General features: G+C 45.9%; 1 protein-coding gene across 1 annotated transcript; it reads left to right on the forward strand.

Moving 5' to 3' along the window:
* Nucleotides 1-8,726: 8,726 nt before the first annotated feature.
* On the forward strand, nucleotides 8,727-19,512 carry PEX16 (peroxisomal biogenesis factor 16). Its single transcript, XM_081906125.1, has 11 exons — nucleotides 8,727-8,959; nucleotides 10,504-10,539; nucleotides 12,229-12,305; nucleotides 13,940-14,073; nucleotides 14,860-14,960; nucleotides 15,566-15,646; nucleotides 16,163-16,315; nucleotides 16,606-16,678; nucleotides 17,631-17,750; nucleotides 17,970-18,034; nucleotides 19,057-19,512. The coding sequence occupies exons 1-11, from the start codon at nucleotides 8,824-8,826 to the stop codon at nucleotides 19,113-19,115; spliced, it is 1,035 nt and encodes a 344-aa protein (XP_081762251.1). The 5' UTR covers nucleotides 8,727-8,823; the 3' UTR covers nucleotides 19,116-19,512.
* Nucleotides 19,513-21,433: the final 1,921 nt, after the last annotated feature.

A 21,433-nucleotide genomic window follows, 5' to 3' on the forward strand; every position in this document is an offset into this window, starting at 1 on the left:
AACGGTAGGTTAGAATTTACATGTATGTTTTGCTATCTTAACTAGACTCACATTATAATTGTCTGATCGTAACCATTATCAGCTGGAATCAACAGAACATAAAATAATGTTGCCAATCCATAAGAACTGGATTTAGCCTAAATGAAAATCCAGGGTCTACACTGGGTTTTTTTGGTAGATCACTAGTGATAACACTTTCTATTCTGAGAACCTTGTAATAATGCCAACTGGCTTAGGTTGCCATGAAGCATGAGTCACGGCCGAATTGGCAAGCACTGTCCTTCAGTGAATCCCCTAATAGTTACTGCAAATGAGTCTCTTACCAAACTCAAGTCGAGAAGACTAGGGCTAGTACAATTCTTCCACAATTCTTGCACTGTCTGTTCCTTGAATTTTAAGCTTGCGAGGTTCAAGGACCTGTTTTATCTTTTGCAAGGAGCCTATATCAACAATTGCCAATGCATTATTAACGATAATATAATCTATCACAGATATATGGGCATGGATCCTGAGACCCCTGAATGAAAGGAAGTTGACAAAGAGAATTTTCATTCCCCTACTCACCCCAGCACCCTATCCAATGGGGGAGAGGAGACAAAAGCAGGCAGCTTGAACAAGCAGTTTCACTTGAAGCTGCATTTGAGGCTGCCTCAAAATGCTAACGTTAGAAGGCACATTTGCAGGAGGGGGCAGGTAGGTGGAAGGGGTGCTTAACCCAACTCATGGCTGCCAACTCTCCCTTGAAAACATATTCCGGGGTTTTACTCCTTTCCCCTCAGCATGGAGAATAGCATTTATGAGGAGAATCGGTCAGCATGGAAATTATTAACCCAGCCTTCCCCAGCCTGGTGCCTTCGCCCTGGACTATAACTCCCATCAGCCCCAGCCTCCGAAGCTGTGCTGGCTGGGGATCAATGGGAGTTGCAGTCCAAAATGGCTGAAGGACACCAGGTTAGGGAAGGCAGGTTAAGCACTAACGTCCTCCCTTCTCCACTACAAGCCCACCTCTCAACCCAGTTGTGGGATTGCCTTGGCAAATAAGGGGTTGGGAAGAGGCTTTTGTGAAGGTTCTGCCTCTAGGGAAAATACTTATTTCAAGAGCTTAGAGAAATCCTTTGTTATACCATCAGCATTTGCAGTGGGGTTGACCTTTTTCGAAATAAAGAGGAGCGGATGCTTAATTTAAACAGCTCTGCACAATGGACCAAACATTGCAAGTACTGTAAAAGGAAATGCAACCCTCAGATCAAGCCCTCCAACAAGTCCCTTGTAACAGCCCCACTCAGAAAGAGATAACTCCAGCTGAAACACAAGTTGCTAGCAGTAAAGCAAGAAAATTAATGGGAGCTGCAGAGCCCCTCCTGGCCTTGGGGTGCCTTCTGTGATGCAAAGATGAATGCAGAATCTCAGGTCCCCTGCACTGAGACCACTCTTCAGGCAATTCTTGAAGACTGGCAAAAGGCTTTCCAAGGACTTTCAGCTTTCATTACCAGGCAAACAAAAATTTTTGTTTTGACTATGGCAGACCAACACGGCTACCTATCTGTAACTAACACTTGGATGAGTAGCTTAAGAGTGGTATGGAATATGCTGGGAGTGTCGAGGTGCAACTCAGCTTGCACTGTGGGCTGGTGTATCTGCATGAGAAAGGGTAGAGAGAGGAACCTCCAAACTTCCTAGACTGTCCTTGTGTTCATCTTCCTTCAGGGCTAGATGGATACTCTTAGGTAGGGTTGCCATATTCTGAAGAGCAAAAAAGAGGACGCAATGATGACTCTCATTTTAAATACCCCTACAGTATGTAGTCTATAGAAGCTGTGATATATTGCTAAGGGGGGCAGGAGAAGAAAAGAGGAAAGCAAGTCTTTAACTACCAGTTATATCTGTATCTCATCCAGAAAGTATAGCCAGAGACATTTTGGCAAATTTAAAAAAATCCACCCGGACAGCATTTTATCTCTGAAAAAGAGGACATGTCCTGGAAAAAGAGGACACATGGCAGCCCTAGTCAGTTGCTGACCTTACTTCTTATTCCCTCCTTTTCTTCTTCATGCTTTCCTCTTGACATATCTTCCCAGCAGATATATTTTGGATCTCTCTTCTCTTGAGACGCAAGAGCATGGCTCATCACATCTCAACCTTAGGAAAGATTCCCATTCTATTTGGCTATCGACAAGTATTTCCAGTAATAAATATTCACTTTGTTTTCTTAAACCCAGAGTCTCCACGTGATTACATCCAGGGAAAGTGTGCTTCTCCAACCAGGATTCTGCTTCAGTTCAGATTCTGCCGGCATTTAACTCCAAATGCTAAGAAAATATACCCCAGAACAGGTGCCAAAAGCAAAGAGACCGGAATTTACAGTCCTTTGCAGCCTCAACACTCCCAAGAACATATTTCAATTAAAGCATTAATAAGACTAGTAAGGAGGCTGCTTCTCTACTTCCTCTGCTCTCTGCTTTTAGAGTTCTCTGCAAGGCCCGCTGGAATATTTTCCAGCTCCAGCAAACAAAGAGAGTCTCTAAAAAGCTGCGCCTTATGCCTTTCATCTTCTGCCAACTTCAGATAACATTTTAAGGTTATACTGGCTTTAAGTCCTATGTTTCCAGAAAAAATAATAATGGAAGAACAGAGTGTAACTGAAGTCAGGGACACTGTTCATTCTGTTCATTCATTAAACTTAAAGTGCAAAAGCAAAAATGTGGTTCATAGGGATCAGAAGCACTGAATGCATTTTCCATATTTATCCACAGTCAATGCCCTCATTATCACAGATTATTTAGTTCCACTCCAATCTGCATTCAGGCCAGGCCATGGGACTGAGTTGACCACGGCTGACATGATGGATGACCTTCACAGAGACGGGAACAAGGAGAGCGCAACCTTGTTCCTGCTTCTTGATCTCGCAAGCCAAGGGACTGAATCAAGAGGGTACAGCACTGGAAGAGTGCTTTTCAGCCCCCTGGTGGTTACGCTATGGGGTGCTGCAGAGCACTATTCTATCTCCAGAGCTATTTAATGCTACACGAAGCCTCTGGGGGTGATTATTGGGAGCAAGATGCTATCAGAATGCTAACTACACTCAGTTTCATTTCTCTGTAACATCTGAATGAAGCTGTGTGGGCCCTGGGCTGGTGGCCTAGGTGGAGTGGTGAGATGGAGGAAGGAAAATAAGCTTAGCTTTAATTCTGGCAAGACAGAGGCACTATGGGTGAGTGGCTCCTGCATCCAAGAAATTGGTCAACTGCTTGCCCTGGACAGTTTTGCACTGTCCCCGAAGGAAGAATTTTCAGTTTGGGGGTGTTTCTTGATCCAGCTCTGTCACTGGAGGCCCAGGGTAGCCTCAGTTGCTAGAAGCCCCTTTTACCAGTTGTAACCTTGTGACAGCCACATTCATTCCTGGACCAGAGAACCTGACCACAGTAGTTCAGGCACTGGTGACTTCAAGTTTGGATTACTGCAGTGCACTCTATGTGGGGCTTCCCTTGTGCTTGATCTGGAAAACACTTAGTAGTTAGGACCTTTTTACCTGCCTTACCCCACTCAACTACTTCAGTTTGTGAAACTGGTACTACATAATACTCAGTGGCGTAGCGTAGGGGGTGCAGGGGGGCCCGGCCGCACCGGGCGCAACATCTGGGGGCGCGCGCTCGCACTTGCCCCTACCTGGCTCACTCACTCTCTCTCACTGCAGTGTTGGCTGTGCGAATCCGATCTGAGCCGCCGGGTCGCCGCCCACTGTGGAGGGGGTGGGTGCCAGGCGTGCGGTGTGGAGAGAGAACGAGGGACTATCTGGGGGAGGGACAGTGCAGCGGCCGCCCAGCGCAGCGCTGAGCGCGGGAGAGAACCACACCAGACCAGACCAGGCAGCAGCAAGAAGAAGCTGGCAGCGGCGGCAGGTTAGGGGGCGCAAATTACTTGCCTTGCCCCGGGTTAGGGGGCGCAAATTACTTGCCTTGCCCCGGGTGCTGACAACCCACGCTACGCCACTGATAATACTCACTTATAAGAAATCAGTATTTTAGTGTGGCAGCATTTACTTTAATAATCTTAAGATACCTCTTTTTAACTGTTTTTAATCAATAATTTTAAGATGGCATCATAGAACTGTAGTGTTGGAAGTGACGCCAGGGGTCATTCCCCTTCAGTGCAGGAATCCTGCCCACAACCATCTCAGGGTGGGTTTGAACCACCAACCTTCTGGTTGACACAGGCAGATGCACTGTGCCACAGAGATCAGGTTTTAGTATGTATTTCTGTAAAGTGCTTAGAGATTTTCCTGCAATCAAGCGGTATATAAATCCTGTTAAATATATTATCAAAATTGGGAGGTGCTACATGCGTTTTTAAAATCACTCTGGGACTCACACCATATTTGCAACCTGAATGGATAATATTTGTAGAATATGAAAGCCAAAATACCCAATCCAATTCTGATACTTAGGCTTTATATTTTACTAAGTGGAATGACTGTAGCCTTCATATTGAAAAGATGACCTGTAGGTATATGCACATGGCAGGGGACTGTGAATTAGGGTTGTCATACGTCCGGAATTTCCAGGGCATATCCAGAATACTGCAGCCGCAAGCAGTGTCCAGTGTCAGCAGTGTTGTTTTTGCTGATTTCCCTCAGAAATAGCTCATTTCTTTGAGATTTTGCAAAAGAAAAGTTCAACAACTTTTCTGTTCGGATTTTCACTTTCTGAAATATAGCAGCTCAAGTACAAAAGTCCTTCACTCTCCCTCCACTCTGCCACAAAGCACAGCAACAAAATTCAAGGAGCAATATTTCAAACTCTGCCAGCAAATCCCAACATGACCCACATTTAGTTTCTTCTCTCCCTTTTCTGGGCGACTGTTTATGCCATGTGGAGGTCAGGTGGCCAAACTCCCTGCTGACCTTTGCCATTAATTACCTGTGTTCAACTGCATACCCCTTTGGGCCTCCAGTCCCGCCCCCATCCCGCCCAATCACTCCCTTCAGCTTCTTTCCCTCCTAGCAAACAGCATATTTTTTTCCCTTCCCCAACTAATTAAACTTTCATGCACACATAAGCTTGCCTGCATCTACTGGCTCCTACTTTACATTACCTTACTCCAGCATTAAGAAACCGGGACACAGTTGTGGGTGGTGGCGGGTGAGCTGCACTCCTAAACTTTCCATAAGTATGTTTAGCACTACTGGAACATCAACTGTACTGGAGAACAAAGCTCTTCTGAATCCTTTGCTAATGGGAATAGGCAGAGCTGGCAGTAAGGCTTATACGCCTACCCCATCCTTCACTCAACCCTTAAAAACCAAATACAATCCTATTGCAATCAGAGGAGCTTCTTCCCAGGTAAGTATGCCTGGGTTTGCAGCCTAAAGCCTTTTGCCAGGATCTGAGGAGAACATCTGGCAAGTGTCAACAACAGTAATACTGCCTCCCCAAGTGCAAAGAATGTTCCTAACCAGCCAACCAACCTTTTCTGTCTGCCCTGCAAAGACACCCTTTGGAGAAAGAGAAAGAAAAAGAGAAAGAGAAAGGAAGGGATCTGGAGTCCAGTTATTCATATATTTACTGTACTGGCCCCTTGCTGCAGTTGACAAAAGGATGGAATCAAAGCACCATGACAATAAGCAGCATGTGAGTACACTCCCACCAGACAATGCCACATACCAGCTCAATTCCCTCAGGATGCTAAACGGCAGTAGACAGGATTGATTCACAACAAGGCTACCTCTATTGGAAGCATCAAGCAGATTTTCTTTCCCAACCTCCACCAACATATGATTGCTACCAGAATTAGCAAGGGAATAAGAATCTGTTTCTACTTCAGTATATAGGCTCACTAGATGGCTTTGGAAAAGTTGTCTATCTGTAAATTGGGAATAACCATCTGGCTTCCCAGGAAACGAGTAGGTACTTCTGAAATTGCCACAGCAAATTTCTGTCAAAACTATGTTCATGACAATACGGTAGGCTTTCAAGATTATGAGTAAAGGTGCCTTGTGTTTTTTACTTTATTTACTGAATCATGCATCACATAAAGGTAAAGGACCCCTGGACGCTTAAGGCCAGTCAAAGGCGACTATGTGTTGTGGTGCGCATCTCGCTTTCAGGCCGAGGGAGCCAGCATTTGTCCACAGACAGGTGGCCAGCATGACTAAACCGCTTCTGGCACAATGGAATGCCATGACGGAAACCAGAGCACATGGAAACGCCGTTTACCTTCCTGCCGCAGTGGTACCTATTTATCTACTTGCACTGGTGTGCTTTCAAACTATTAAGTTGGCAGAACCTGGGACAGAGCAATGGGAGCTCACCCTGTCGCAGGGATTTGAACCGCTAACCTTCTGATCAGCAAACCCAAGAGGCTCAGTGGTTTAGACCACAGCACCACCCGCTCCCATACAATCATCCCTGCAACCAATGTACGGTATGTGTTATGACTGAAATTCTTAAACCATCAGCTTGATTTATAAAGATAATAGTTCTGAGGCACTTGAACATTAAGCCTAACACAATCCCATGCCTATGTAATTGGGAGTCTCACTGAACCCAAAAGGACTTACAGGAACAGCCCTGGGCTGCACAAGTACTTACATCAGACACTCTCCATGTATGAAGGGGAAACAAAGGCTTATTGGCAGCATAAAAGTAAATAAAATACACAAATACCAAGCTGCAACAAGACAAAGACTTAAAATCTTCCCATTTATTGTAATATTAGCTTTCAAAGTCAAGAACCTACTTGTTGGCTTGACAACCACAAAAAAAAAATCTGAAGAGGGGGTTAATTGTTCTTATGCTGCTGTTTTAGTGTTTTAACTGCAATTTGTATTGCATTGTTGAGGACCTTGGGAAACTATTGAGGGCCAAATGGCAGCACAGAATGTAAAAAAGAGATTAACAATAGTTCACTAGCTGCATGACAGAGGTTTTTGCTCAGAAAGCTCATGCTTGCTATATATATCTCTCAGATATGATTTGCCCCTATCCATGGTTAGCCAATATATTAAACATTATATATTATGACCGAAGTGGCAATATGGTGCAGTGATTAGAGTGCCACACTAGAACTAGAGAAACCATGAAACTCCCTGGATCATCTTAGTCCATCCACTATCTCACAAATCCAGACATTGTTGTAGGAATAAAATGAGAGATAGGTCCCATTGAAAAGAATTACCCTAACCTACCAAAAGTTCCAAGAAGACACAGGAGTATCTTAAGGCCATTTCCCCTATGCATTCTTTGGAGGATCATGCCCCTTTTCCACACAAAGCATGCATAGTGCTCACTTTGCACAGGTTCAAATTTCATGTCAATTACAAAAGCTCCCTAGAATCATGGCCTCTCAGGCTCATGGGGCTGCTTAGCCTCTGAATAGGTGAGCTATAAAAATATATGAAGATGACCTTCTCTGAGAATATGGATACATTTCCTTCATTGCCACCAATTAACCACATATTCACCCAAATATTAATTAGGCAGCAGAGTTTCCAAACAGGTCAGAGCTCTCACACATCTCGAATTAGAAATTTACCACTGCAGGGAAAGACTCGATATAGTTTGGCCCGGGTCGTATTAACTTGGGAGCAAGACCATCACATTTACTTGGAAGAAAGCATGCTTCGGATCGCAGCCCTGCACATCTATCGCTAAATGATGAAGAAGGTGTAATTAACAGAAAGGAGATAATTTCAGGCTTAGCAGTTCTGCAGAAGGACCAACAAGGAAAGGAACTTTTACTACTGCTAGCAAAGAACTCTTACTACAGCTCGAGTTATTATTACTTCTGATTTCACACATGCGGCGGCCAAAAGGCGAGCCGAGCGCTCTAGGGCGCTAAAATAACTCGAGGAAACGGAAGGCGCCCCTTTGGGAGCTTTAAAAATTATTACGGTGGCGGTGACGGGTCGTGTATTTCAGGGAGAGGAGGGTGCCTCTGGAGGGGGAAAGGGCTGTTCTTTTTCCAGCCTCCTCACTTTCGCAGCTCCCCGTTCAGACCGCGCGCCCCGAAGGCTGCTGCCCCACATCCCAGGTGCTGTGCCGTCGGCCACCTGCTGCCGTTGCCTCCGCCAAGCAATAAAGCGGGACAAAGGGGAGGCGCCGGGCGGGCAACGCACCTGCCGCCAGCAGCAGCTCGTCGTCCCCTTGCCCAGATTCATGCAGTTTTCCCACACAACTCATATTTCCCCAAAAAGAGGGACCCGCTGACGGCGGGCACCGTCTTCACGACGCACCTGTAAGGCGCAGCCAAGGCAGCCTCTCCTGGCAAGGGAGCGCTGAGCACCTGCCCGCGAGGGGTCTCTCCCTGAAGGGAAGGGATGCCTCCTCAACCCTCTGCGCCTGTGGCAATGCGCGCCCGCTTCTCCACCACGCAAGATGCGCGCAGCCTGACCGAGCCGCGCTCGCGCCTTCCTCGCCTCGCTCTCCGGTCCAACCCTTCCTTCCAACTCTCCTCCTCCTCCAAGCCGGCACCTGCTCCTCCGAGCAGCTCCTCGCTCGACTCACTCGACTCCCCACCACCCCGGTTCTTTCGCTCGGCGCTCGATTGGTTCGTTTCTCTCTCCATCGCAGGGTCAGGAGCTGCGCAGGCGCGGAGCAAGTGTGGGGGCGGAGGGAGAAATAAAAGAGCAGTGTCGGGAGACGGAGGAGGCGTGTCCCCCCAAAAGCAAAGTCCGACCCGGAAGCGCGCGCGCATGCGTGCTTAGTCAGTCGTTCTCGGAGCGGGTTCGTGGGTCGCCGGCTGCTGCGGGGAAAGGCGGGGAGTGGGGGGCGGCTGTGCTGCGGGGGCACGCACGCAGGCAGGCGCGCACCCGTCTCTGGATCCGCTATGGCAGGATCCGCGCAGGGGCCGCTAGGGAGGTTGCGGCACCTGTGCGGTCGCTACCAGGACTACGTGAAGCGACATCCGGCGGCCACGGCTCAGCTGGAGAGCACCGTGCGCGGCCTCTCTTACCTGTTGCCAGGTAGGCGGGGGGCGAGCCGGCGGGGGGGGGCGTTGAGGAATCCCAGCTCCCTTTCTCCAACGCAGAGTCGCCGCGGGGAAAGGTTTGCCATTTGCCTCCCTCCCCCCGGCAGAAGATGTGTGGGCGCGGCTTCAGAGCTGCGCGGCCGGCAGAAGTCCGGCAGGTGAAGTTTTCCCCAGCAGCTGTTAGAGGAGCGGGAGTTGTGCCAGGTCGGAAGGTGGCAGCCCCAAGCGAGAGAGGAAATAAATGACTGGGGGTGTGTGTGTGTCCCTTTTCCAAATCCTCCAGACCTTTGGACTCGGATTTGGAGGGAGATCTGCTCGAATGAATCCCTTTACTTTGCATCTTGCTAAGAGTACTGTACCCTAATTTGTTTAATTGAGTTCTTCAGGCAGCCCTCTGCCACTTCCCGTTTGGGTGACCTGCCTGTTTCAGTGCCTGCAGCCGGTTTCAATCACCGGTTTGATAACCTCCTGTTTGAAAGCGCCCAGGTCACACTCGATGCTCCAAGATAGCTCACCTTGTTGGTGACTTCTGTTGCAACCTTGGGTAGCTGCAGGGCAGTTACTTTCCAATCCGTAAGAGCTCTGCTAGATCAAACCCAGAGTCCATCTGGTCCATTATTTTGTTTCCAGTGGTGACCAGGCAAATTCATTCCCTGGAAGGAAGCCCTAGGCAGCTCAGACATAGACATAGGCAGCTCAGATCCCATATTGCCTCAATGTCTATCACTTTATAACTATTTGCGCTGCATTTCCTTTGCCATTTTGTTTTCTGTTGTGGACAAATCATTTTGGAGTTTTTCATGGTCTGTTTGACTTTTCACCACACTTGAATAATTTGCTATCATCTGCAAACTTGGCTGCCTTGTTGGATAATATATAAATAAGTTAAAGTTCCCAATACTTATCCCAGTTCAGATGCTTGGAGAGCCTCTCTGTTGTGACAGCTGTTGTTCCTACCATCTGCTTCCTATTCTTGCACCATTTCCCACTCCACAAGTGGACCAGTCCTCTGGTTCCATACTTCCATATTTTATCAGTTAGGTGGTGATGGAACCAAATGATAACCATCACCTGACTATAAGTTGCAGTATACCTGGTCAAGAGAACATCTAAAACAAAAATAAAATTTGCTCATTGTTCATCAGAAAAAAACAATATTTTTAACCTAATTATGACTATATTGTTTAAACCATAATTTACAGTGGCCCTAGTGTCTGTCAAATATAAAGAAAAATCTGGGATTACATTCCTACAATGCTGTGGCAAAGAGACTCAAATTGGAGAATTGTCAGCTGTCATTTACCTATAGGACGTGTCTCCTCTTGTTGATGAAACTGCAGTTCAGCTCTGTATTGGTTAAGAAGATGCAGAGTAGATGTAGGCTTCTGTGGGAAATTTTAACCTCCAGGCTGATTGAGCAACAGGGTAGCATGTTTGTGTAAGAATTGCATCAAAGCCTTTCCCTCAGAAGACCTGTTTGGACTGTTTTCAAAAGAGTGTGGAATATTGGTTCATGTCTTCCTTATGCTTATTTTCCAGGTCGGTTTTCTGACTCTCATGAACTGTCTGAGCTGGGTAAGTAGAGCTGGAGATTGGCTGTGGGGTCCCAGACCTATGCTATGTTTTGCAAATAATGTCATGCTTTGTCGGGAGAAGATGACCTGAAGGAGGCCTTGTCTTAAGGAGAAAGATTTAATGCATAGCCAAGATTTCTCAGTGGTTGCTGAAAGTTTTGGTGCAGAGTAAATGAGCTTGGACTGGAAAAAATCCTTTTTCTTATGAAGGCCTATTGACCCAAAGGGAAATGATAATAATGTGGGCAGGGAGGCACACACATGTTTGAGGCAGAAGGTGTTCACTGTAGCGACCCCAGGGTTTAAAATTCATTGCTCCATTAGACTGCCACACTATAGACCTTTCAGAATGATCTGAAGGCTCACTTTTTCACTTGAGGGTTTTAAAAATTATCATGCCGTTCTTGCTGTTGGTTTTGATGACATTTTAGAAATGCTTGGTGGACATTTATGAGTTACTAGTTTCCCAGTAATTCATCCTTATTTTATTGTAATTTTGTGTTTTAATGTAAGCCATCTTGAAAGAGTTAGTTTATAGTTTTTCTAGACTGCCCTTCATCCAGAAGAATTTCAGGACAGTACAATATAGTAGAACCTCTAAACTCAAAAAGAGGAAGTGGTCCTTTAAGTATTTTGGTCTTAAGTCATCTAGGGTCTTACAGGCTAACATTACAAATTGGGTGTGGTACCAGAAGCAGCCAGCATAGTTCCTGAAGGCTAGGTATAATATGATCTCACCTTGCTGTAATGTTCAATAATCCAGTGGTGGCATTCTGCACACACTGCAATTTTCAGGCCATTTTCAATGGGATCCCCAAGTAGTGTGCATTACAACAATTTGTTCTTGAGTTCACTGTGCCCAAGCTATCCTAATCCAGGAAGGGGGACACTTGGTGACTCATCCAGAACTCTGGGGCTCAAGCAATTGGAACAAGGAGTACTCACAAACTACCAATCATCTCTGTGACTTCATCTAGAAGAGGTTTTCTCTGCAACTCCCAGACACAATAACTGCCTACCAACAGTGCTTTCATCTTGTTGGATTTCAGTTCACTCTCAAGTCAGTGTATAAATACATTAAATAAATAAATGGTAATGGTGGATGTTTTCTGATGCCCCAGGCAACTGCCAGCAAATGGCTAGTTTCACTCCATTAAGTTGATGTTCAGATCCTGTATGTCTAAGTCATTTATATCTAATTAAAAACAACAAGCAAATTACTGTCTGTTTTGTATCTGATTTGCTTCTGCTCATTCTTTCTTGCAACAGCCATCCTACTTCAATAAGGCCAGAATATTTGCCAGGTGCTAGCAGCCTAGCTCAGGTCAAAGGTATTCTGAAGACTATAAGCAAACATCCATTCTGAAATAGCATTTATGGTGATAAAGGTATACCATCTGATAGCATCATTCCAAGGGCAAGAATGAATGGACCTGTTTACCACATACACCCATTGCACCAGATTATGGAAGAGGGCCAAGGCGCTTGGCTACCTATGTGCAACTGAGAAAGTTGCATAATTGTGAGGACCTGCCCAGAGATGGCAATGCTCACTTTATCTTCATGTTGCCTCTCCTTCAAGAAAAGGTTGTTTGATTAAATCAGTGTCCTCTTCTAATCAATGGCCTTTTCTTTTCCTGGTTATAAGCAGTAATTCTTCCTGTGCCTTTTCCTCCTTTTGCTTTCTCAGTTTATTCTGCCTCCAATTTGCTGGTGCTGTTGAATGACTGGATCCTTCGGAAAGAGCTGCAGCCCCCTCTTTCTGTGGTAAGAATCTTTTCTATGCAAGGGAAGAGGCAGGTGGGGTACAATCCCTGTCTCCCATGCCAAGGACTAGAATGTCGCTCCTGGCTTTTATCCTGTTGGCAATAGATTCTGAAGCTGCTGCTATCTGGTTGAATCTTGGGCATCTGCCAGCCCTTGTCTGCTTGCGCCACAACATTCTGGAAGGTTGATGAAAGTTACAGTGGCCTCCAGGAATACTGCTGGCTTATACTGTGAGTGACACCAGTTTCTTGAGCCATTCAAAATCCAACTCTTTCTTTACCTGGTGTGCACCACATGAACTCTGGCCTCTATGTAATTCCCTTTAAGGATTGGGGTGGGGGTGCGGGTGAAGGAGCCCAATTGATCTTTCACTGAAATCAATATATTCTTTAGGATCTTCTTCCGTTTCAATTGTGGTGGTAGAACAGAAAGCATCAGGCACTGCTGAGTTTAAAGGAAAGTTTGAGGACATGGGGTAGCATTGAAGGTTTGGAGACAAAGGGAGCAGGTTGTTCAGCCATCGGGGGACTGACAAAATAAATGATGATAATAATTAATAATTTTATTATTTATACTCCTGTGATTATAAGAATTTGTGTAGCTCAGTTGTGCAGTCCTGAGCATTTGGACTCACCAAACAGTCCCGCTCAGTGTTGTGGGTTGGATTTTTCCCCCCAGTCCTTCATTTTTCTGTGGAAAACTTTCTATTTTCATAAGCTCATTATTAATGATTAAATGGATGCCAATTACAAATATAGTATAAGGCAAACTTGGCAGTTTCAATGTGTTTTGTTTACTAAGCACAAGTGGAATAAACACGCTAAATTAGATCGCTCTCTAGGGCATGAGAAAATTTTCCAGTGCCAACTATTTTTTTATGCAAATTACATTAATTTGTATATGTTTTTCCCATCTTGAAATTTTCTGAAAAACCCACATCACAGGTTCTGCTGTGTTCAAGAGAGCTTACTCCCTAGTCTTCCTTAAGATTGCAGCCTAAGTAAATGTAGGCAGTTTGCAGAAAGGCATTATTAACACTGAATGCAGAACTCTTCTCCCAACACAAATGGCTCTTACTGCCAACATAAATGGCTCTTCCACTTCTTATGGTCATGAGAAAGAGGTTGCTGATTAAAGATCCAGCTAATTTCGCCTTTGCCAACCTGAGGCTCTCCAGATGTTTTGGACCAGATGTTTTACAGCAGCCCTAGTCAGCACATGACATGCCCAGGTTGGTGAAGGCTGATTTGATCCAATGTTGTAAATACAACAGTGACTTCCTAACAGAGATCTGCAAGCAGGGAATGAGAAGGGTAGCCATCCTCTGTTACTTACCCCACCATTTGTCAGGAAAGCTTGAGTTCAGCTAACCTCTCTACCTGCAGGCAAACACAACTGTGGCACACAGATCTATGTTGTTGTGTGATTGATGAGCCTGTCTGAGGGTATTTAAAGCTGGTAGGGCCACTGGAATCCAGCTGGTTCCCTTACTTTTCTTTGTATGAGGGACTCTTGACCTATTCCTCCTCTCAGCCCCCTGCAGAATCACCTTGCTATGGTTTAAGAGGAGAACTTTGGCTATGCTTTGAAGCCGGTCGCATCATGTTGTCTCTCACTTGCCTCTTGCTTTGCAGGCGCTTCCCCAGCAGAAACTGTTGACATGGCTGAGTGTCATCGAATGCGTGGAGGTCTTTGCCGAGATGGGGGCTGCCAAAGTGTGGGGCGAGACTGGCCGGTGGGCCATCATTGTCCTCATCCAGCTGGCCAAGTGAGTGTTCAACGGAGAGGAACTATTGCACCTTGTGAATCCCAAGGGTGTAAATGTGAATCCTTTGGTGGGAGGCGGGGGAAAGAGACTCTTGTTGGAACCTTGATTGTTGGGGTTAATGTGCCACAATAAAGTGGTACCTCTGGTTACGAACGCTTCAGGTTACGAGCTCCGCTAACCCAGAAGTAGCTGCTTGTGAACTTTGCCCCAGGATGTAAACGGAAATCGCGCACCTCTGGCACGCGGGCAGCGAGAGGCTCCATTAGCGTAAAGCATGCCTTAGGATAAGAACAGTTTCACCTTAAGAAGAGACCTCTGGAATGAATTAAGTTTGTAACCAGAGGTACCACTGCACTCTAGGTTGGGCACTTCCTGCATGACACTGAGAGCACTGTTCTAGTTTTACAATGTTCCCTAGTTGCCGTGTTCCATCATGGGACTGGATTGGGTCATTGTACTCAGATAGCACCTTGTTCCAACTGGGCATGCCCAAGGAGCTGTATGCCTTTGGGATTCCTCCAGTTATAGCTCCCCATCTGCATCCCTCACCTGATTGCTGTCTTAACTCTTCCTTCTCCTCCAGTGATTGTAGCTGGAACTTCTGGTAACAGCAGCAACCTGACAGGAACCTCACTGCACACGCATCACTGAATAGGGTTGCAAATGCAAGGTTGCGTGAATGGTCCTGTGATGGCAAATCGGAGAGCTATATCTTTCTACCGCCTTGGCGGTGAAGTGTCTAGTGTGCGCCTGGCATTTATAGCCCCAGATTTTTCTAACCCACAGGGCCATCTTGCGCCTCCTGCTCTTGCTGTGGTACAAAACTGGCATCCAGACATCTCCTCCTATTGTGCCTCTAGACAGAAGGCAGTCATTGCAGCAGAAAGGTGAGTCAAGTGCATGGTGGATTGCAACCACTTTGGCTTTAGTCAGGAAGGAAGTTCTGAATGCCGGCCAACTGATTGACTAGGTTTGAGAAAAGGAAGGGTTTGTGTAACCTGAGCAGCAGTAAATCTTTGTCATTTCACCAGCTGTTCATCTCGGTTTTTGCAGACGCTTTCACAGACTGTTGAACTCCCTGCGGCCCTTTAGCTGTTGCTGGACTCACATCAGCCCCAGCCAGCATAGCCCATTGGTCAGGGATGATGAGAGATTATAGCCCAAAAACATCTAGAGGGCATTTCTTTGGCTATCCCTGTTTTTAGGCTTTAGCTTGTGGCATGCTGTGGTTGGGGCTTGCAGTCTTCCTCCCTGCAGGGAGGCCAATGTTAGAAAGTTTGAAGAGCATTTTCTGGTGCCCTGTCCAGGCTTTTCTTTAGTGTCAGCAGTCTGCAGAGGGTCACATTTCTCCTCAGACTTAATGTATCCTCATGCCTGTGAGTCTGCTGTTCTGTTTCAATGAATGTGCTAACCTGAACAAACCAAGAACTGGAGTGGAGGAGGGCTTTCCCCCTGCCCCTTACTGTGGTCTTATTTACCTGTCTCCTGACAGATATGGAGGTAAACTCAATAGGGAAAGAGCGGATATATGTGGGGAAGCGCTGTAGCCGTGTTGTGAGATCTCTTGATAGCAGTGAGTATCTTTCTCCTTTGTCTCCCATGTTACACCTACGGTAGAACTAGGTTTCTGCATGTGTTGCCAGGTTGCAAATGTAAAGTGTGCACATGTATACATGTACTCAGACACATAAGGGCATCTCCATAAACGGCAGCAGTTTTCGACATACTGGTACAAAACGTGTTTAGATAGTTGAAATTATTTTAAATTGTATTGTTTTAACAGATTGATGGCTGGCTGCCCTGGGGTCTTTGGGAGGAAGGTTAGGATAGAAATTAAATAAATTGATGCACAAGTACAGAGAGTGCAGACATACTGCTGGTGGCTGAAGGCAGCCCTGTTTAGGGAAGCTTTTAATGTTTAACAGACCATTGTATTTTAATATTTTGTTGGAAGCTGCCCAGAGTGGCTGGGGAAACCCAGCCAGATGGGCAGGGTATACATAATAAATTGTTGTTGTTGTTGTTACTCATCCAAAGTATGATATCCATGAAAAGCTTAGTCTTTTTCTTTCTTCCTTTTTAATTTTAGCCCCATCCCTGCACTCCAGACATTGGGGAGCGCCTCAGCAAAGGGAGGAGAAGCAGAACCGAAGAGCAATGGAGACAGACCAGCTGCCAACCCCTTTGAGCGCCCAGGAAACAGTTGCTGAGTCCATCTACATTACCCGCCCGTTGCTCCACTGTATCCTCCCTGCAGTGTATCCTGTGCGCCACCAGAGAGAGCTGCAGCCCCAGTGTGGAGCAGCATGGCCCTTAATGCTGAGCGGGTCTTGGCTCCTGGGCAAACACTTGGAGGCTTTGCTTCAGTCAATGGGCCTGAAGATCTGCTCCAATTAACGTCCCCTGTTATTCTGATCCTGCTTTAATTTTTGCTATTGTAGCCCCCTTGGGCTCATGAGACGGCTGGGAAGTCTTTCTACTTCTATAGTTTTTTGCCTCTTGTCTGTTCAGTTCCTTAACTCTTGCACATAGTGGTGAGCGTAGGCTTATGGGGACAGAGATCTTGGAGACCCTGGCTCCTTTCAGCAGCCTTGGATATCTCAAGGTCAGTTGGGATAAAAGCATTTCATCGTCCTGGATCCATTTTATTTCACCTTAAATTTTTTGTAACATGATGATTACCTGGTTGTTTTACTCCGCTAGTGGTGTGCCTCTCTGCAGCTTCAAGGAGAGAAGCAGCCCCTCTGTGAGGAGCTGGCAGAAAAAGGAGGGCTTTATCTTTCGTGGCAGAGGCTGCCGGGTTGTCCTCCTGTTCCATTTGTTTGTTTGTTTGTTTGTGTGTTTGTTTAATTTTATTTATACTCTGCCCTCCCCAGCCAAAACCAGGCTCAGGGCGGCTAACATCAAGTATAAAAACAATTGATTAAAATACAACTTAAAAACAGGATTAAAATACAACTTAAAGTGCAGCCTCATTTCAGTGGAAGCCCAGATCAAAAACTGTTTGGGGGGAGAAAACGTCAAATCTTCACCAAGGCCAACTATCCAGACTGGTCCTATGTGGGCCAGAAAAAAGCAAAAAAGCCAGGGAAGTCCCCAATTAAGGGTTCCATCACAGAAGGAAAAGGAAAGAGGGGGAGGGGATCAGGCTGATTCCAAGCCAAAGGCCAGGCGGAACAACTCTGTCTTACAGGCCCTGCTCTCTGAGAGATGGTAGCAGGCTTCCTTTGAACCACGGTGCACCTCTGGAACTCATTTTCAGCAGCAGGACTCAACTTTGGAACATAAAAGTGGGAAGGGGAGAGTGAGAAACAGAGGGAGGGAGTGTGTGTTTGTCAAATTCCTCATCACTTAGATTAAGAGGAATATCATTCAGGTCAACAAGTACTACTCTCAGGCAGGCTTGAGGCCTAGTTGCACTCCTGTCTTTAAAAAAATGATTAGGAGAATCATTTTTTAAAAAATGATTGGGAGAATAGCTTGGCACTCCACACACACACACACACACACACACACATATCCAGCCCCTTGTGATTTCTCTGCTTTCCCTTCTGCAGTTTGAGTTTACTGAGTGACATGAAAGATCTCAACAAGCGCGAGTGTGTGGAGCTGAGGCGTCGGACTCTCCTGCTGCTGTACTACCTGCTGAGATCTCCTTTCTATGATAGATACTCTGAGTAAGGCTGCCTGGCTGGCTTCTTTTCAACCATATTAAAATCCCCACCCCCATCAGGAGACCTCTGGATTTCTAAAAGAGAAACCCATGGCTTGCGAGCATTCAGCACCCAAACGGGTTTTGTCTGTAAGCTCCATTCCAAGAGTCCCTTTCCCATTGGGAAGGAAGCCATTCTCATGGGCTCATCTGAGGTGTTTTTTCTCTCTCTCTGTTCCTTCAGGGGCAGGATCCTCTTTCTGCTGCGCCTGCTGGCAGATTATGTCCCTGGAGTTGGCCTAGTCACTCGTAAGTAGCTGACTGCTATGATTGGTCTTTTTAAAGGAAGCTGATAAAGGTTAAGGAGACCGTAGGGAGAATCCTCCACTGGTTTTCTAATCAGGGGTTTTCTAATCAGCATGTGCTTAGATGAGGGGTATTCAAGGATAGCAGCAGGGCTAGAAGATCATTTGAAAAGTTGGCACTAGGATCTGTGAAGCTGAAATGTCTCTTCAAAGACTTTAGGTGTGGCTACTAAAAATGCTTTGCTGCCGTTGTCTGCTATTGTCACATACGTATCTCCACAGCCTAAAAAGATGCTGGTGCACATTTGAATAAAATGTATATTCTCTTTTAGTAGGATACATCAATCTTCCATATATTTGGTGATTGTTTCCTTCACTGTTTATATCTAGCTTGGGATCTAATATTTCATTAAAATCTCCTCCTGGAGATTTTAGTGGTGGTGGTGGGGCAGTCAGGGAACCATCAGAGCAGCATGTGCCGGGAGGAAAGATAAGATTGTTCCTTCAGTGTAAGCAATTCTGCTTGTCTGACCAAAGCATCTCAGTGCTACATTGAATGCTGCTCACTGTTTTCATACTTGCTTTTAAAAAATGTACATGTTTTGGATGAAGGCATGGCTTACAAATTGTCTGAATAAATAGCAACTTTTAGGAGTTGACAAAGACAATTTTGTGCAGAATCCAGACTGTTGAGCAACACAGGAATAGCAGTTATTATTATTGGTGGGCTTTCCTTCTCCAAACATCTTTTCTGTCAAGACAAAGGGGGTCTATGCAAGGGACACCTTCTTGAGATATATTTCATATCAGTCCTTCCTTTAGATATATGAATATTAGATCTCTTTTCTTGCCCTATGAATAGCCCTCCACAGCCTTTCTTTCATATGCCCCACCTGTGATTTCAGAACTCCAGATGTTGGCTGGGAAGGGGCAGTTGTGGAAGCAAATGTTGGCAAGTTAATTTCTCGCATGTTGCTTTAAGGTCTTCCAGTTCATTTTCACATTTTTCTCCCTTCTTCATTTCAGGGCCACTGATGGACTACTTGCCAGCCTGGCAGAAAATTTATTTCTACAACTGGGGTTGATTTGGCCTCAGCTCAGGTTATTGCAGCCAGAGGGCGCTCAGGCTAAAAGGCAGAAGCTTGTGGTGGTAGGATGACTTTATACAGCGGGAGGCAACCTTGAGACTTTAAAGAACAGCAGCAGCAACAACACAACATGTGTCTTTCTATGGCTTATGCTAATGATTACTGAGAGAAGAGTAAGGGCTCTTCTGACATCTTTTTTTTTTAAATGTATCTCCCTGTGAACTAAGAATGCTACAAAGAGTAGGTCTTAAGGTTCCTATGCTACTCCTCTCTCCATTCTGATATATGGTTTTGGATCTCATGGGGCTTATGGAGGGGGACCCCTTTTTTTTGGTATGCATTTTCTATGGCTATGAATGAATAAAGCCGGGAGTCGGCAGTGCTTTTGGGCTAATTTGGTCTATTCTCTTGAATATTGGGGACATGCACCGCAGGACTAGTAAGGTCTTTTGCTTTCTGGCCAGCTGGGATGGAAGGCAGAGAGTTTTGCAGATGCTGCCAGTGCTTTGTTTCCGAGGTGAGACAGAGATTAGCATTCAAACCAGCCTGGAAATGTTTCCCCTTGTGCACATGCACCCCATTCTCAGATGCAAAGGGTGGGATTGGATCATTGGAATTAACCACGTGAGGATATGTGCTCCAAACCATTATCTTAATGTTATTATCTGGCACATAATTCAGAGTCATCACTGAAAAGCCGCTTCCAGACTCACAATAAGCTATTGCTGGTCTTTGCACAAACCCTTTACCCTTTTCTGGCTATACAGCCAGGCTTATTCCTCACCCCATATTTCACAGTGAAAACATATGCAGTTTGGTGCTGTGGTTGGCAGGGAACTGAGCCACCCCTTGGGCCAGCTCAGGCAGCAAGCCAAGAATGCTCTTGGGTATGCTTTTTTCCTTGGCTTATTTCCAGTGGTCCATATGCTGCTCGGCTGGAGCCTGGTCTGCCAGGGGCTGTGGCTGCTGGTCTTCTCTGCCAGCCTGCTTAATTTCCTGCCCTGCCTTTGAGGATATGCAGCTCCACAGCTTGCAGACTGTCTGGATAACAGCTAGTGTGTGCTGCAGGGCTTCCCTGAACAAACTGCCAGTTGCGGAGGTGCTGGCAAGCAGGGCCAAAGGCCCTGGCAAATTGGTTGGTGTCTGCAGAACTGAGTTCCCAGCAAATGAAACATAAAGGCCTGAGCCGATGCCTGGGTCAAATAAATCAGAATGGTTGCCCTATGCAAGGCATCCAAGAAGAAGTAATCGAGTGCTTCATCAACTCTCTCCACCCATAAAGCAGCAGATGGAGCACATAGTGCTTGTGCTGCCTACCTCCTCGGTTACTTACTGGCACGGTCTGTTTTTCCTTCTTGCTAAGGCTGCATTTACTGATATGCCACTTCCCAGCATCTTCAGTCTGTTTTTGCAGTGGTAGGCTGAATACTTGGAAGGGTTTGCCATGAATCAGGGCCCACCAGGTTCAGGAGGCAGTATGGAGAGTGCTCAGCTTGTAGATTTCTTTTTCCAAAGCTAGCAATAGCCTCCTTGCAACAGACAGGTGGGGGAAACTGCTCTCCATTTTCTGCTGTGTAGTACAATTTTCCTGCAAAACGAAAACCAAACCCATAGGAAATAAATGTTCTCAATCCCAGGGAAAGGATCTATGTACTAGAACAATTTGTTTAGTAGAGGAGGACTATCAGTCATTTCAGCAAGCTTGCTGATAAAGGAAAATCTGTCCTGTTTTCAGATGACACACAAACTTCTTAAGTTTGTTGGAAGTTGGGGTCTCGTCCCCATCTTCCTACCTTCTCCCTTTAATTGGTAGGTGCCATCACCACCTTATGGAGGGTCCTTGGAGGGATTTATGGGTGAAACGATAGACTTTTGCAGTCACTACTGGCAAGAGGCCTTTGTTTAATTTACCCTTCTTTCCTACTCCACAGTTTTGTAGCAGCGACCAGTGGCTAGACTGATTGGAAGCCCATTTTCGCTAGCTCACCAGTCTTCAAAATAAAGCATAAATAAAAACAGAAGTGAGAGAGATGGAGAATTTGAATTTAAAGAAAGGGTAGGTGAGAGAGAAAAGTTACAATCGGGTTTCTAGTCTCCATCTGATGAAGACTGGCCCTATAAGTTGAACCACATGGTTCAGGGCAGGTTAAAACAGGACCGGACAAACACTGTATGCTTCAGTTGTGACACCTTAATGCAAGCAACTGACAGATTCCCCTTCTCTGTGAAAGCTGGAGAGTGTGGGATTCTCCTATCATGTCTCTGAGGGCCTCATCCACCAACTTCTCTGATTCTCAAGAGAATAAATTTGTCCC

This window comes from Podarcis melisellensis (genome assembly GCF_964234715.1).
Source record: "Podarcis melisellensis genome assembly, chromosome: 1".
Lineage (NCBI taxonomy): Eukaryota > Metazoa > Chordata > Lepidosauria > Squamata > Lacertidae > Podarcis > Podarcis melisellensis.

Excerpts from the sequence above, each read along its gene's own strand:
- PEX16 (XM_081906125.1), top strand. The coding sequence starts at position 8,824 with ATGGCAGGATCCGCGCAGGGGCCGCTAGGGAGGTTGCGGCACCTGTGC. Across the intron at positions 10,540-12,228 it reads TCATGAACTGTCTGAGCTGG|TTTATTCTGCCTCCAATTTG; the intron begins GTAAGTAGAGCT and ends TTGCTTTCTCAG. Across the intron at positions 15,647-16,162 it reads TGTGAGATCTCTTGATAGCA|CCCCATCCCTGCACTCCAGA; the intron begins GTGAGTATCTTT and ends TTTTAATTTTAG.